Source organism: Sturnira hondurensis, unplaced genomic scaffold (genome assembly GCF_014824575.4).
Source record: "Sturnira hondurensis isolate 20B ecotype Veracruz unplaced genomic scaffold, ASM1482457v3 Scaffold0023456, whole genome shotgun sequence".
In the NCBI taxonomy this organism is placed as follows: domain Eukaryota; kingdom Metazoa; phylum Chordata; class Mammalia; order Chiroptera; family Phyllostomidae; genus Sturnira; species Sturnira hondurensis.
The window spans coordinates 805,209-822,623 of NW_028096087.1; the positions used below are offsets into that span (position 1 = coordinate 805,209).

Here is a 17,415-nt window from a genome sequence, read left to right on the forward strand (position 1 = left end):
TCAGCCCTTAAGGGAGAAGAAGGCAGTCCAAGCTCTGACTTTGTGCAGTGAAGCAGGAGAGCACATCTCCACCTTGCCCTCCAATTTTGGTTTTAAATCCCTGACTTCTTTCCTTTTCTCTGGTTAAAAAGAAAAGTTAAATAAACCAAAAAAAAAAAAAACCCCACAAAAAACCCTCATTGGATATCCTATTCTCCAGTGACTTAAGTCAAATCTAAACTTAAAGTTAACACATTGTGTGGTTTTCTTCATCCTTCATTAGTGACAAAAACTGTGCATTCAAAAACTACACTAAGACAATGTATTCCTAAAGTGTAATCCAGCTTTAATTGTAGGGGATTGAATCATCTAGCAAACAAATTACAGTCACTACGATTTATCAATAGGTACTGTTCTTCTACTGTTGATGGGTTTTGTTTTTGGTGTATTTTTTTGGCAAACTTAGAACAAACCAGAAAACAAAATGTTGTCTTCATCATCATGTAGAAAAATAAAACAAACCTGAAGTATCTACCTATGTGTCAAGTGACTCATACTGCAAAAGTAAAATCTATACTTACAGCAAGAGTTTTAAAAAAATGCTTAGTGCAAGAAACATAACTAATTAATACACATCAATACTTATTAATGAATATGGAAAATTTTCCTATACAGAGGTAGAATCCAGTGCACAAGGCTAAAACAATATTCAATAGTCTGAACAAAGACTGAGCCAGGTTTTATGGGATTCACTTTAAATTTTAAGTTATCAGACTATATGTACATACAATATATAGACTATACAATTTTTAAAGTAGTTTAATAAACTCCACAAAATAATAGCAGATGCATTGAAATATTTACATAATTCAATTTTCAAATCTCTCTCATTCAAATAAAAGGGATAAAAATAAGATTTCTGCTTTAAAGGCAGAACCTCTTTCCTGAATGGATCGGTAAAATAAGATACTTTACATGAGAGGAACTAATTTATGCTTAAGAGGTATTCATATTCAGCTAAGAAAATATGTCCCTTTTTTAAGCTCTATAGAATAGGGAATATAAAATGATATTTTCTATAGTTTTAGAGCTCTAAAGTTCTAAATTCAACTCTTTCTTGAAGAGAGATACTGATTTTGGTACCCATAAAGAGTATATCAACACAATTATAATGAAAAAATAATTGAATTTTCCTTTTCTACTTGCTTGTTTTGAAAGTTAGGTCTGAAAGAACTTAATATTTCTGGCCTGATAGTGTTTACACATGACACAAATTTCATGGAAACCTGACTAGGACTTTCAGCTTGGTGTTCTTCAGATTTCAACTTTCTGAATCCCTTCCATTTCCAACGGGTATTTGAGATTCCCTAGTTTTCCAAACTCACACAGGAGGAAGATGAAACACAGAGTATCGGCTGCTATGTGCCTCATAGAGACTTGAAAAATGAAAGAAGTCAGAACCTCTGCCATTGTGACCCGAGAAAATACGCAAAAACCCAAAGCATTACATGCTTCATCAACTCAGATTCTTACACTTAACACTAAATTTACTCTTTGATATTGGATCATTAACCCTTTTATTTTACTTGGTACAAAAGATTCTTATCTAGCCCATAAGGAAAGAGGGATAGTCAGAAAACAATAGAGTATGGTCATGATGAATGAAGCATAAACCTTCAGTTTGACTTTTGTATAACTTCTCTAAGCACCCACAATGAATATGCAAGATTTTTTTATTCAATCGTTCTGTGAAAAATACCTCAGTAAATAGTATCATTCTGCCCTTCAATGATCTTCCCCGCTGAACTACCCCACCCCACTTTTTAATTTAGATTTTTAAAAACATTTATACAAATAGACTAACTTTGACTTAAAGTAAACATATAAAAATTGATAAGAATATTGCTTGCAACAATGGATGTGGAAATACAGAAATGGACTGGGCAGGGAGTCAGAAGGAAGTGACTCCTACCCAGCAACTTCAGGCAAACACTTAGCAACTCTGGAAAAAAATCTCAACCAAGGACACCCTCTACTGCACATTGTTGCCTTGGCCCACAAGGTCTGATTGATTTGCAACTCTGACATCAAGTCAGAAAAAAAAACTGCATGAAAATCAGAAGGCACAAGCACCCATGTTATCTAGAGTTTTTTGATGGGTAGGGTGAGGAATAAAGAGGGAAAGGGACACTAAGTTCAGCATTATAGTCAAGTTCATTTTGCCATTGTTGAAAAAAAATGTATAAAGTTGTAGAGAAGTGTAAAAAGTGTGTCCCACTTGTGAGGAAGAAAGCTGTCAGGAGACAGCTCACAGGAAGGGTGTGGAAGAAACAAACAGTACTATTTATTTGGATGTCTGTGCCGTGGTACAAACTATACTCTCTGTTGTGTGGGGTCAAAACCAAAACAGAATAAAAACCAACAACCCACCCCCCCCAGATCCCCAAAAAGCAGCTAGAAGGAATGGAGAAAGTCTTACAGAACACACTGATCCAGACAGAGGTGATAAAGGCAGTACTCTTGTCTTTAATGCACATCTAACCGTGTTACCTACTGCTGTGTTTTCCCTTGTATTCACCTACTGACCAGATAGGGAACTTAAGAAATGGCCATGTAATTTAACCATTTTTCTTGCCTCTATGCAACTTTCCTTCCCCTTTTACTTCCTCCTCCAGGATTAGAGTCTTTTTCCTCCACAGAGAAAGTGCTATTAATGACAACAGGATAAGTTGTGAAACAGGATTTCCAGAATACTGATTTTGCTTCCCTCACAGCCTTGTTGCGTATGGGCCACAAAGCATGAAGGCAGTAATCAAGGAAGCCTGATGGAACTATGAATTGAAAAAGGAAAGAAACAAAAAACAAAACCATCACAAGTCTGTCTTTTCTCAAATTAAAGGAGAAACTGAGGGATAGTACAGCTTCCAGTGGGGACGCCCACAGTTAGGAGATGATGGCTGGGGACCACCTCGGCACAGTCAGATTGTCAGCACTGGCTGACCGCTTCCTTGCAGGTCTCCTTAGGTCCTTGTATTTGTCCTCGCAGAGGCGAGAGATGGCCTGAGGGGCAAAAGATAGACAATTCATGTCAGGGCTGGACCCTAAAAGCTCCTCCATCCACTTACTCATCAGACACCAAGTGTGGCTCTGAGCAGTATCCTTCTAGGCACTGAGGATATACCATGCACTAAACAAGGAAGAGGCCCTGCCCCAGCTGGTTCACATCCCACAGCCCAGACTCTGCCAGTCATAGGGCAGATACAAAGGTGTAGATACAACCCCTGTTTCCAAAGTGCTTACAGTCTGAGAAAACAATCTCAAAATGTTAAAATACTATAAGACAGTGTAGCCTGTGGTCAGCCAGCTCCCAGATCAATGCTTAGGGGTGTGCAACCTGGGTATGTGCCCCCATTTAAGTCCTTAGCATCCTTGTCTAAATGAGACAATAACAGTGACCTCCTCACGGGGTGGCTGTGACTAAACACGTGTGCTGGGGGAGCCTGGGCAATGTGGAAACAAAGAGGGCAATGGGGCAGGCAGCATGGACCTCTTGAGTTTCACCAACTTGGTCCCATCTACTAAGATGGTACCAAAGCAGTGCCATCTACTGCTTTGGTCAAAGGTTCTATGTAATAAGACCAACACCCTGCCCAGAAAGGAAAATGCAGAGGGCCTCTGTACAACTGCTCTGGAGCAGGGATGTTTCACTAGTGAGCCTTTGATTACCTCACCACTTTTCATCCAGTCAAAAATAAGATGGGAAGAGCTAGGTGCAAACATGGAGCAAGCTGAGCTCCATACAAGCATGAGTTATACAATGTAACAATGTCAAACAAAAGTCATACAACATAGCCCTGGCTGATGTAGCTCAGTGGATTGAGCGCGGGCCTTCGAACCACATGATCGCAGTTCGATTCCCAGTCAGGGCACATGCCTGGGTTGCAGGCCAGTTCCCAGCAGGGGACTCACAAGAGGCAACCATACATTGATATTTCTCTCCTTCTCTCCTTCCCTTCCCCTCTAAAGATAAATAAATAAAATCTTTAAAAAAAAGTCATACAACATAATGATGATGGACTTAGACCCAAACCAACACCAAAAGGGCTGGTTCTAACTCTAACTGGGCTGTGGGGAAACTTATTTGAAAAAATAAAGAGCTGGACCAATCCTTTATTAATTAGAAACTTCTAGTATCTTTTTCCTTATAAAAGTGCATGCTGGGGAGTCCTTTTGGTGGGCTTTTTTTAAAACACAAATTTTAAAAATAGCCTTGATTTAAAAAATTGGACCAGAGGGGAGAGGGGAGAGAATCACAGGGGAAAAGGGGATGGACTCACATAAACAAGTATAAAGGACACATGGACAAAAACTAAGGTGGGGGGCGGAAATGGGAGGGAGGTGGGGAGCACTGGGGGTGGGGGGGGCAAGGCTGGGAATATAAGACAGAAAACTGTACTTGAACAAGAATTAAATAAAATAAAAATAAAAAATAAAAAATAGAATCAATGCACATTGAATAAAAACTAGTATTAAGAATATGTGCAAATATAAGTTTGTACAAATTATAACCAACTAAATTAATTGATGAGCTCTAGATCCAAGACCTTTTCCTTATTTTGTAATAACACACAGTGGAAGAAATCACCATTGTGATCACACCTTTCCATGGTACCCAATGAACGTATCAGCAATAGTGCACCAAAACCCAATATATTGAAATATGTTACCTCAAGCTTGTGAGCCCTCTCCCTGCTCAGAGGCTCCAAAGGAAAGCTCAGGTTATTTGCTTCTGCCAGAGAACGAAGATCAAAATAATACTTGGCATAAACACTGGAAGGAACATTGATGTTGAACTGGAGCAATTCAAGAAACTGTCGCTCTAGCTCATTCCTGCAAAGATAAAAATAGCACACATGTAGTTGCCATCCAAGAAAATGTGGCCTGTAAAGGCAAACTGCTGGACACCAGAGTTGCAGATTAACAACTAAATTGGTATGAAAAGCCAAATTCATTTGATTTGGTGCCCAAAAGAATGCGGGCTGATTAATTGGGATGATCACCAGAAGTGATTTGCTTCACTGAGACCTAATAGAAACACAGCAGGTTCCGGCTACAAATCTCAGCATGAACCATAGGCAGATGAAGCAAATGAAGATGGGGCAGATGAGCTGTCAGGTGGTATCTAGTGAGGGTCCAAAACCAAAGTCCAGAGGAAAGGACTCTGCTAGACATAGAAGATACATTCCCTCAATGCCCCTTCCCCACTTATTGGGAGAAGAGAGTGGAAGGGCTGCTTTGAGGGTTCCTTAGGCAAAGGAGGTAAGGAGAGGATGAATCACAGCCCCAGCCTCTCTCAAAAAGAACTCATTAACTCTGAAGAATGAAAGCCATACTTCCCAGGGGGCAGGGCAGGGAATATAAAACAGAAAACTGTACTTGAATAAGAATTAAATAAATTTAAAAAAAGAAAGCCATACTTCCCAAACCCAAGCACACACATAATCAGTTGGAGGGCTACAGACAAAGACAGCTAGGCCTCCAGTCTCCAAAGTACAGCAGGTCTGGTGTGAGTATGAGAATGTTCATTTCTAACAAGCTTCCACTGGATGCTGATACTGCTGGTCCTGACCACACTTTGAGAACCACTCAGCTATAGAGTAGTCAGCCAAGGAGCCAACCCATGTGTTAAGATCCACCTGGCCAACCCATTTATATTTTGATGAAAACTACTGATGGGTAATAATACATTTTAAAACTTCTTTGAGAATGCCCTCATGTCAGTTATCTTTTAAATCAGATCTATTTCTCAACAGTTCTGCCTGGGGAATAAAAAATCCTCAGTGATCTATTATTGAGCACAGATCCTGGGTGGGATACTCAGTCTCAGCGCTATTCCCCCTGGGACCCCCGGAAGCACGCAGTGCCCCCCCTCCCACTACACAGTGCTGTATTCCTGTCCTTTCTCATGCTCCACTATAACTGTTGCCCCAGTTTCCCTTACCTATCTCCTCACAGCCAGAAACCATGACATCTGATTTCACATGTCTGGTCCCCAGCACAGTACTGACATAGAGTTGGTGCTCAATGGTTACTACTAGTGAATGTAGCCACCAAGCTCAGCCTGGGCAGGCTTCACAGGGGTCACAGAAGTGAGAGTTGAACTGAGTTTGGCAAGGGTTGGGATTATTTCCAGTACTGGGGGCCCACTCAAACCACCCCTAGGTCCAGAGGAGCACAAGATACATTGTCACCATCTCCTATAAGTGTAGCTGAAGACTGACAGACCCTTTCCCCAGTGCCAGGCCTCATTCTTCTTGACCCAACCTCTGTAGCTCTCCTGAACAATGATCCTCCAGTTCTGGCTGCTGTATGAAGGCCCTTGATTTTTTTAAGTCTCAACCTAATGTGGCACCATCCTGCTGGCACAGTGTCCTCCAGTCCCACTCTGTTGTTGGTGAGCCACCCCAGTAAGCCATCAGAGATCAAGGAGGACTGAGCTCCAGTCTCATGTTACTATGATAACAGGGGACAGGAGCATTGAGGAGGTGAGCAGGAAAGACGGAATGTTTCTTTTTCAAATAACTAAAAATGGAATGCCTTTTCGCCCAGCAATTCTACTGCTAGGATTATACCCTTAGAATCCCAAAATACCAATTCAAAAGAACCTATGCACACAAATGTTCATAGGTGTGTAAACCCCAATAAAGCTCTATATTGCCTGACTTTGTGGCTGATTAGCATTTCTTCCTTGGCGGAGCCTAAGAAAATCTTTCATTTGGTGCCGAAACCCAGGAGGAGTTGTTGTCTGCTGAAAACCGCTCCTCTCCCTACTCCCCAAGGAGGCCTCACTGCCACCCTACCAGTCTGGACAAAGAACCAGGGTAAGTGCCATTGTCCTTAAGTTTCTGGTCCCCAAACACTGATTCCGGGCCCTCGACTGCTGGGAGAGACTGCTCTCCACCAAATCGCAGCACTGGGTCGGGGTGACCCTTCCGGGAGGGGCCGCTCTCCCTCTGCTGAGAGGCTCTAGGCACCAGAGAGACATCCCTGGGCCTAGATCCTCATTTTTACCTACCGGATCAGCAGATTGGGTTGAGGGACGCTGATTCCCATCTGCTGCTCCTCATGGGACCAGGAATAGTGGGGGCAGGAGTCCAAACCAGACCCTAAGACACCTCTGGAGTGCCTTCTGAAAAATTTGACAACAATTGATCCTGGCCTTAAGGAAAAATGGCTGACTTTTTTATCCACTACGGCCTGGCCATTATATTAGCTCGATAATCTTGAAACATGGCCTCCTGAAGGCACTTTTGATTTCGTTACCCTTACTGACCTAGATAATTTTTGCAGACGGACTGGCAACTGGTCTGAGGTCCCCTACATTCAGGGCTTTTGGGCCTTGCGTTCTCGCCTGGATCTGTGCACCCAATGCTCCACAGCCCAAGTTCTCCTCGCCCAAGGGAAGCCTGAACCCGTCCGGCCTCCTAAGCCTACTGCCCCAGAACCTCCCTCCTCCTCCTCTGATTCCCCTGAAGATCTTGCTTCCCCTCCTTCTCCCCATCCTTATCAGGTCCCACCAAAAGCTACTCCAGACCTGGCCCTCCCCTCTCAGCTGGATTCTCCACCTCCCTCTGAAGACCTTTCTTCCCCAGTCAGCTCATACACCTGCTCCCGACTGAATCTAGAGCCCCTAGACTTCCACATTTGCCCCCTCCGGGAAGTGGCAGGAACAAAGTGTGTCGTTCAGGTCCATAGCCCCTTCTAACTGACCTCTCTTCAATTGAGAAAATCCTAGGCTCTTTTTCCACTAACCCTATCAATTTTATCAGGGAATTCCAATACCTAGTCCAGGCTTATGACCTCACATGGCATGACCTGCACATCATTTTAACTTCCACCATGACCCTGGATGAGCGTGACCGCATCCAGACTGTAGCTAGGGCTCATGCAGACCAATACCCTGATGCCAGTAGGGGCTGAAGCTGTGCCAGAAGCAGAACCAGACTGGGACTTTCAGGTAGGACAGGCAGGTTAGAGACGCCACGAACAAACGGTCGAGTGCCTGATAGCAGGTATGCACCAATCTGCCCAGAAAGCAGTCAACTGCAATAAGCTCAGAGAGGTCACCCATGGCCCCGGAAAAAATCCAGCACTGTTTCTCAACAGATTAAACGAGGCAATGGTGCTCCATACCCACCTTGACCTGGCTTCTAACGCTCAGGACACTGTCTTAGCTACTCACTTTATCTCCCAGTCGACCCCAGACATTAGAAGGAAACTGAAAAAGGCTGAGGATGTCCCCTAAACCCCATCTGAAATCTGGTAAATATGGCATTTAAGGTTTTCAATAACTGGGAAGCAGAGGCTGAGGCTGCCTGCCAGGCTCGCCTACAGCGAAAGGTAGCCCTGCAAACCCAAGCCATGCTAGTGGCCCCGTGGCTAGTGACAAACACTGGCATGGGGGTGAAGCCTAAGTCCAGGCCAAAGAACACCCCACTGGGGGTCGGTTTCACATGTAGCAAAGAAGGGCACTGGGCCCACAGTGTCTTCAACCTTAGCCACCAATGAAGCCTTGCCAAGATTGCCGACAGCTTGGCCACTGGAGGGATGCCTGTCTCCTTAGAGGCTTGTCCCCGGCGCCTCCACACAGGGGACCAGATGATCAAGGTGTGGACTCTTCCCTGGCCGCGCTGGAACTTCTCAGACTCCTAGAGGATTGAAGTGGCCCGGACTCAAAGACCCCCATCACCCTCACCAAGCCCAGGGTAATGCTGCACGTAGCAGGTAAGTCTATCTCTTTCTTAGTGGACACGGGGGCTACCTACTCCGTTTTACCATCTTTTTCAGGACCTCTTACTCCTTCCCAGATCTTGGTCATGGGGGTTGACAGGACCCCATCTTGCCTGTCGCGAACCCCCTGGCTTAGCTGCAGTCTGGATGGCTTTCCCTTTTCCCATTCATTCCTTGTCATACCATCCTGCCCTATTCCACTCCTAGGACGGGATGTTCTCCAATTATTAGGCACCACTCTTCAGATCACGCAAAACCCAACCCCTTCCTCCTCCCTTACACTCCCACTGTTGGAAAACCTAACTCTGCTTAGGCCCAAACCTACTCACCCCTCCCTGATAAACCAGAAACGGCCGACCTCTAGCCCCTCCCCTTTATGCCCCCCTGACAGCAAGAAGTAGCCAGACCGAACACAGCACCCCTTTATCCTATCAAAGAGGTCAGAATGTCAGGATAGGACAAAATGGTGGCTGGACTACAACCCAAATGGCAGTTGAACTACAACCCGGAAAAGATGGCTGACATCAAACCAGATAGCCGAAAAGGGCGGGCTTTGCCAAAACAGATATCCGCATAGCAACCTGAGCCCGAGGAAAGTCACCAATGATATATTGCTGCTTTGTTCAAAGGAGACCAATCCCCAGGTCCCATGAAGAGAGCCAACCAAAATAAAACCCTGCCACATTCCCTGCTTGGATGAGACTTCCCTCGCCCACTCTGTGGACCGGAGGACCTCGCCCAGGTGCACAAACCCCAATAAAGCTCTATATTGCCTGACTTTGTGGCTGATTAGCATTTCTTCCTTGGCGGAACTTAAGGAAACCTTTCACCCATCAGTAAATGAGTGGATCAAAAAGCTATGGTATATTACACAACAGAATACTATGCAGCAGAAAACAAAAAGGAGCGCCTACCCTTTGTGACAGCATGGACGGATCTGGAAATCATGCTAAATGAAATAAGACCAGATAGTGAAAGACAAATACCATATGATCTCACCTGTAAGTGGAGCCTAATCAACAAAACAAACAAGTAAGCAAAATAGAACCAGAGATATGGAAATAAAGAACAAATTGACAGTAACCAGAGGGGAGGGGTAAGGGAATAATGGGGAAAAAAAGGAAGGGTAAAGTCAAGTAACATGTATGAAGGATCCATGGACAAAGACAACAGGGGTAGGGGAGGACTGAACGTGGAAGGTTGGGGTGGGTAGGACAGGGGATAATGGGAGAAAATAGGGACAAGTGTAACTGAACAGCAATAAAAAAGGAAAAGGAAAGCTGGGATGTGAGTAAGGGTGGGTGCCTTCAGAGAGAAAGCTACAGGGAAAATCAGAATTATGAAATTTCATCTGAGGGCTTCAGATGGAAAGAGTAAAAAGTCACATTCAGGTCTTTTAATTGGAAAAAAAGCACAACTTTTTTTTAAATCCTCACCCAAGGACATGCTCATTGATTTTAGAGAGATGAGAAGGGAAGGAGAAAGAGAGGGAGAGAAACATCCATGTGAGAGAGAAATAACAACTGGTTGCATCTCACATGCACTCCTACCAGGGACTGAACCTGCAACCTAGGTATGTGCCCTGACCGGGAATTGAACCCACTACCTTTCAGTCTATGGGATGATGTTCCAACAGAGCCACACTAGCCTGGGTGAAAAATAACATAACTTGCATGCTGTTTCTATACAGCCTAGTGAAAGGATTAACAAGCTCAAAACATATATCCTATGCTAAATTTTATACTTCTATGAAATTTAAATTACTTAGTTTTATTTGGGATGATTTTTACTGATGCCTTACTTAAATGAGATTTAATAAGAGATCTGTGAAATACTGGAACCCAGGTAAGATTTTAATAAAAAAAGAATGTCGATCACCCATATAGTAGTGGAATAGGCAATAGGTTAAAATCACCTCCTCCCAGGACCAAACAGGAATTACAACTAAAATATACAACAGTCATCCTGAATAACCAACTGAAGACTAGTTGAGCAGGGACAGTGCCAGAGAGTGGGGTCGGATCCTGGCAGCACCTGGAGCTGGGAAAAGAGGTGGGCCGAGATTAGCTGTGTGTCTGAGATAGACTCTAGACTTTTGAGAAAACTGAAGTGTGTGGATAGCCAGGCAGAGTCTCGGAGCGGCAGCAGTACCCAAAGAGACATTTTTCAAAAGAGGAATTAAGGTACACTGGGTAGCAACCTTGCATGCTCAACGGCCTGGCCAACAAGGAGTGAGGAGTGTGGGTGCAATTTGCTCTCACTCAGTTCACCAAATGGGTTGATGAAAGCAGTGCAAAGTGAGGTGGCTTACTGGTGTCTGCCTGGCACAGTGGACAGTGCAGGCCACAGTGTTCTAAGGGCCACACTGGAAACTGGGCACCTGTTATTAATGTAGCCCAGATGGATCCCACTTCTTTGCCAAACAATAGAAAGGAAAAACAGAGCCCCACCTCCCCGCCAACCCCCACAGGAGCCGGGAAGATCTGCAAAACCTGGTGGACAGGCTTAACAATTAGCAGGTGGTTTTTCTCTCTTCCCCTCCCCCAAAAGAAAGACAGTAAGACCTGGAGCTGAGACAAAATCAGACACATCCAGAAAGAAGTCAGAAGGTGAACACCAACAGCTGAGACAAATTTCAACTCGCTCTTCATCAGAACTTGCAAGTTTTTAAAAAATGAATATCCACATATTTTATATTTTTAAAGGTTTTACTTATTTATATTTAGAGAGAGGTGAAGGGAGGGAGAAAGAGGAGAGAAACATCAATGTGTGCTTGTCTCTCATGCACCCCCTACTGGGGACCTGGCCTGAAACCCAGGCATGTGCCCTGACTGGGAATCAAACCTGCAAACCTTTGGTTCACAGGCCCATGCTCAATCCACTGGGCTACAGCAGCTTGGGCAAGAATTTGCATGTCCCTTAAAATTTTATTTATTTATTTATTTATTTACGCAAAATTCTCTTTTCATTTATTAAGATTTTTTTTGTTTTGTTCCTTTTGTTTTTCTCCCTTTCTTTTGGCACTTTAAATTTTCTTCTTTCACTTCACTCACATTCTTAAAACAACTCACTACTCTTGGTCTTTTACTTTTTATTACTTTTAATTAGATTACACATATGTATATTAAAGATTTTACTTATTTATGCTTAGAGACAGGAAGGGAGGGAGTAAGAGAAGGAGAAAAAAGTCAATTTGTGTGCCCCCTACTTAGTACTTGTCCCACAATCCAGATATGTGTCCTGACTGGGTATCAAACCATTGACTCTTTGGTTTATAGGTGGAACTCAATCAACTGAGTCACAACAGCCAGGACTCAGATTATATATTTTTATCATGTTATTCTTATTCCAAACCTCACACAGAACACTCCCCTTGTCTTAAACCATTTCACCATCTTCCCAAGCTTTGTAACTGTTGTGGTTAATTTCATTTTCTCTCACCCTACACCAAGTTCCTATCCCTTACTCTAAACTATTTCTCCTCCATCTAACCTCACATTAGCGCTCTTCTTTCTTAAGTCAGCTTACGTTCTTTATCCCTTCTTATAAGAATCTTACTTCTTTTCCACCTTTTATAAACAGTGGCTAGTTGGATGAAATACCAGGATCATTGCTGTACCTCTCAAAAGGAACTCTTATTTGTTCACTACTCATTTATAGTTTAAATCCCATAGAATACTACCTGCTGCCTTACTACATTTCACCTTCCCTCAGCCCCTGATCAGATGAGTGAGAAATTTTATTTTATTTTCCCCCCATGCTCTGAACCGGGGCTTTACTCCTAACTCTTAATAGCATGCTTCCCCATGCTCTCAAAATCATTTTTCTTTAGAGTAGACATCTCATACTCACTTTTCGCTTTTGTGCAGTAGGTTTATTCCCATTCCTCCTTTATTAAACTTGATATCAACCCTGCTGCATTTTTTCTACAATTTTGCTCTTGTTTGTCCAATATCTTTCCAATTTTACTTCAAACCTCACAGTATATGCTTCCCTTTTCTAACATCATTGTTCCCATCACCCTTTCATGTTTTACGTACATTGTAAATTTTACTCTCTCCCTTTCTTCACCTCGGTTCTATCCCTACCCTACTCTTATTAGTTCTCTTCCCTCTTCCCACTCAACAACATTTTCTCCTCTCCTAGTTATCTCATGTTTCCTTTGTCATATCTTATAATATCCATATCCCTCTTCACCTTTATTAATCTTTGCTCAATTATAGTTGAGACTGCTGATGTGGTAGGGGATTTCTTTTTGCTGATGTAGGTTTGGCTGTCTGGTAACACTGCTATGTTAACCAACACCTGTGTAACAGCATACAAAACAAGGTGGGAGCTGTGACTACCAGTAAGCCCACTGGAAATGAGAACCCACCAACAAAGAAGCCACCGCAAGCTAAAAACCAAGGACAATAAGAGAACCCACACAAATGAAGAAAGAGCAACCCTAGAGAATCCAGACAAGGAGATCAAAGACACCGTACTACTGAATATAATAGAAACTCCTACCACAGAAGTCCACCACACAAAGACAGCTGACAAAGCAGAGCATCCCGAGACACAGAAACAAATAAAAAGTTACCTTAAATGGGGAGACAAATAAAAAAACCCCAATTGAAAAGAATGGAAGACTCTCTAGTAAAAAAGCTAATGAAATGGAGGCAAGCAAACTATCAGACACAGAATTCAAAACACATGGTTATAAGGAAGCTCAAGTAACTCAATGACAAGTACAAGGAACTGAGTGGGAACTACAACAGCATGAAAAAGGAAATAGAAAATATAAACAAGAACCAAAAAGAAATTAAGAACACAACACCTGAAAAAAATATCCTAGAAGGAATTACAATCAGGCTGGATGAAAGAGAGAACCAAATTAGTGAGCTGGAAGAAGAGGTAGAAAGAAACATCTAGGTAGAGCAGCAGCATGAAAACAGACTCAAAAAGTATGAGGACAGCTAAAGGGAACTTCAGGACAACATGAAACACAACAATATTTGAATCACAGGAATACTAGAAGGAGAAGAAAAGGAGCAAGGGACAAAAATCTGTTTGAGAAAATAATGACAGAAAGCTTCTGTAAAGCCAATCAAGATTAGGAAGAAAAGAGGGTCCCAATCAAGATGAACACAAAGAGGCCCACTCTAAGACACATCATAATTAAAATGCCAAATGTTAAAGACAAAAGAGAATCTTAAAAGTAGCCAGGGAGAAAGGAAGTAAGATACAAGGGAGCTCTGATAAGGCTAGCAGCTGGCTTCTCAACAGAAACCCTGCAAACCAGAATAGGATGACAAGAAAGATTCCAAGTAATGAAAAGCAAAGGACTGCAACCAAGACTGCTCTATCCAGCAAAGCTATCCCTTAAAATGGAAGGCCAAATACAGAATTTCACAGACAAATGAAGGCTAAACAAATACACCTCCACCAAATCAGCACTCCAAGATATGCTAAAGGGACAGCTTTAAGGCAATGAAGAAAAAGAGTGAGAGAGAAAGGAACATAGGTACAAAGGGGGAAAACAGTAATGAATAAATACCTATCAATAACAACCTTAAATGTAAACAGATTAAATGCTCCAAATCAAAAGACATAGGGTGGCTGAATGGATAAAACATGACCTGCACATATGTCACCTACAAGAGACCCATCTCAGAACAAAAGACCTACACATACTGAAAGTAAAGGGTTGGAAAGAAATATTCCTAGAAAATAGGGGGGGGAAGCTAGGGATTGCAATAATTATGTAAGAGAAAATAGACTTCAAAAAAATGCCATAAGAGAGACACAGAAGGACACTTCATAATGCTTAAGGAAAGAATCCATCAAAAGACATAAACATTGTAAACATATATGAGTCCAACATAGGACTACCCAAATACATAGGGGAAATCTCGGAACACTTCAAGAAAATACAGACAGCAACACACTTATACTAGGGTATTTTAACACCCCACTGTCAACAGTGGATAGATCTTCCAAACAAAATATCAACAAGGATATTGCAACACTGAATGATGCCCTAGATCAACTGGGCTTAACTGGTATATATAAAACTTTTCATTCAAAAGCAGCAAAATACACATTCCTTTCAAATGCACGTGGAACATTTCCAAAGATAGGCTACAGGATAGGACAAGAAACAAACCTCAACAAATTAAAAAAAAATAAATCGTATCAAGCATTTTGTTGGACCACAAGATCTAGAAACTAGAAACCAACTTCAAGGAAGAAACTCAAAACCATTCAAATTCATGGAGACTGAATAGCAAGCTCTTAAACAATGAATCAGTTAACAGTGAGATCAAGGAAGAAATCAAAAACTTTCTGGAAACAAAACAAAATGAACACTGAACAGACAAAAACCTATGGGACACAGAGAAGGCAGCCCTGAGACGGAAGTTCATTGTGATATGGGCCTACCTACAAAAGATAGAAACTTTTTAAATAAACAACCTAACCCTATGTATACAAGAAGAAGAACAACAACAACAAACAAAGCCCACAATGAATAGAACAAAGGAAGTAAACAAGATCAGGGCAAAATTTAATGAAATAGAGACTAAAAGAATAATTCAAAGAATCAATAAATCCAGGAGCTGGTTCTTTGAAAAGATAAACAAAATTGACAATCCTTTAACCATCAGGAAAAAAGGAGAGAAAACCCAAATAAATAAAATTAGAAGTGAAAGAGGAAAAATTACAACCGATATCACAGAAATACAAAGTATTGTAAGAAATTACTATGAAGAAGTATATGCCAAAAAAAACATAAAACCTAGGTGAAACCAAAAAATTTCTAGAATAATCCCCCCAAACTGAATCAAGATGAAGCAGAAAGCCTGAACAGACTGATAACAGAGCATGAAATTGAAGCAGTATTCCCAAAACTCCCAGCACACTAAAGCCCTGGACAGGACAGTTTCACAGGAGAATTTTACAACATTTAAGGAAGTACTAACCCCTATCCCTTCTCAAACTATTCAAAAAAATTCAAGAGGAGAGAAGACTCCCAAAGTCTTTTTATGAAGCCAGCATCATCCTACCCCCAAGACCAACAAAGACAAAACAAAGAATATAAACACCATGAATATAAACACGAATATCGCTCATAAACACAGACGCTAAAATCCTCAACAAAATATTGGCAAACTGAATACATTGAAAAGATCATACACCACGATCAAGTGGGATTCATCCCAGGGATGCAAGGATAGTACAATACTCACAAATCAATAAATGTAAAATATCACATAAACAAACAGAAAGACAAAAATCATATGATCATATATATATATCTGGAAAAAGCATTTGATAAGGTACAGCACACACTTATGATATAAATAGTAAGCAATGCAGGAGTACAGGGAGCATACTTCAACATAATAAAGGCCACATATGAGAATTGTACAATCAATATCATAGTGAATAGAAAAAAAAGTTTTGCCACTAAGATCAAGAACAAGACAAGGGTGTCCCCTTTCACCTTCTATTCCATATAGTATTGGAACTCCTAGCCATAGTGATCAGACAAGAAAAAGACATAAAAAGCATTGAAACTGGAAAGGAGGAAGTAAAAGTGTCATTGTTTGCAGGTGACACTCTACAGACTGCACCAAGAAAACTACTTGACCTAATATGGAACTTGGCAAGATAGCGGGATACAAAGTCAATATTCAGACATTGAAGGCAATTTTGTATACCAATAATGAAATATCAGTAACAGAAACTGTTGGGAACTGCCCTGCTAACAGGGTTTCAGAAGCTGTAATCCCCTTGGCTAAGGCCGAATAAAGGACATTGAGACCATAAACCACTTAGGAGACAAAGCTTAACTTACTTGTAGGGGCACCACCTCTGCCCCCTCTCTCTTCCCCCTGCTTGGCCCTGGGTGGATGACTGGTTAGCCAAAGACAGGTAAGATTCCTCAAAAGAGGATGACCTAAGACAGGCATGGTCACAAAGGGGCCCTCAGGGAAGGACTTGGGGGGCTATAGAAAAAGGGGGTGATGGATCCTCACCCTCTCAGCTTTGACATAGCCTCCATCCTCATTCTGTCTGCAAGAAGTCTCCTAATCTCTTGGCTACCTTACTTCCCACACCTGACTTAACTCTGAAACAATGCTGGAGGTGGGTGCTGCCCTGTGCTGGAAAGGGTATATTCCCTAGGGCGATTAGGCCTAAGAAAGAATGCATGAAACCCTATGAAACCTACTTTGCTAAAATCCTCAGTATAAATGATAAGGGTCCAAGCATGAAGTGAGTTTGTTCCCAAAGTTTTATGGCCATTTAACTATCTGACCCTGACAAAGACTTATTCCTCAGTGTTTTTTGTTGTTGTTGTTGTTTTTTATTTAATTCTTGTTCAAGTACAGTTTTCTGTCTTATATTTCGAGCCCTGCCTGCCCCACGCTCAGTGCTCCCCACCTCCTTAGCATTACCGCCCCCCACCCTTAGTTATTGTACATGTGAGTCCATCCCCCTTTCCCCTACGATTCTCTCTCCTATGGAATCTGTCAGCCTATTCCGTATTTGAGTGTCATTGGTCATATTTTGCTTGCTTGCTTGTTGGTTTTTTTGTTTAGGTTCCTGTTAGTGGTGAGATCATATGGTATTTTTCACCACCTGGCTTATTTCACTCAGCAT

At 42.0% G+C, this 17,415-nt stretch overlaps 1 protein-coding gene across 3 annotated transcripts in view; it reads right to left on the reverse strand.

Moving 5' to 3' along the window:
- Nucleotides 1–254: 254 nt before the first annotated feature.
- The window catches only part of CCNY (cyclin Y), a 302,795-nt gene continuing 285,634 nt past the window's right edge, over nucleotides 255–17,415 (reverse strand). For all 3 annotated transcript variants that reach the window (XM_037037808.1, XM_037037807.1, XM_037037809.1), the window contains 2 exons: nucleotides 4,707–4,869; nucleotides 255–3,039 (listed from right to left, as the gene is read on the reverse strand). In XM_037037808.1, the coding sequence (XP_036893703.1) occupies nucleotides 2,923–3,039; nucleotides 4,707–4,869 (280 nt within the window). In that variant the 3' untranslated portion in view covers nucleotides 255–2,922. The remainder of the gene's footprint in view (nucleotides 3,040–4,706; nucleotides 4,870–17,415) is intronic.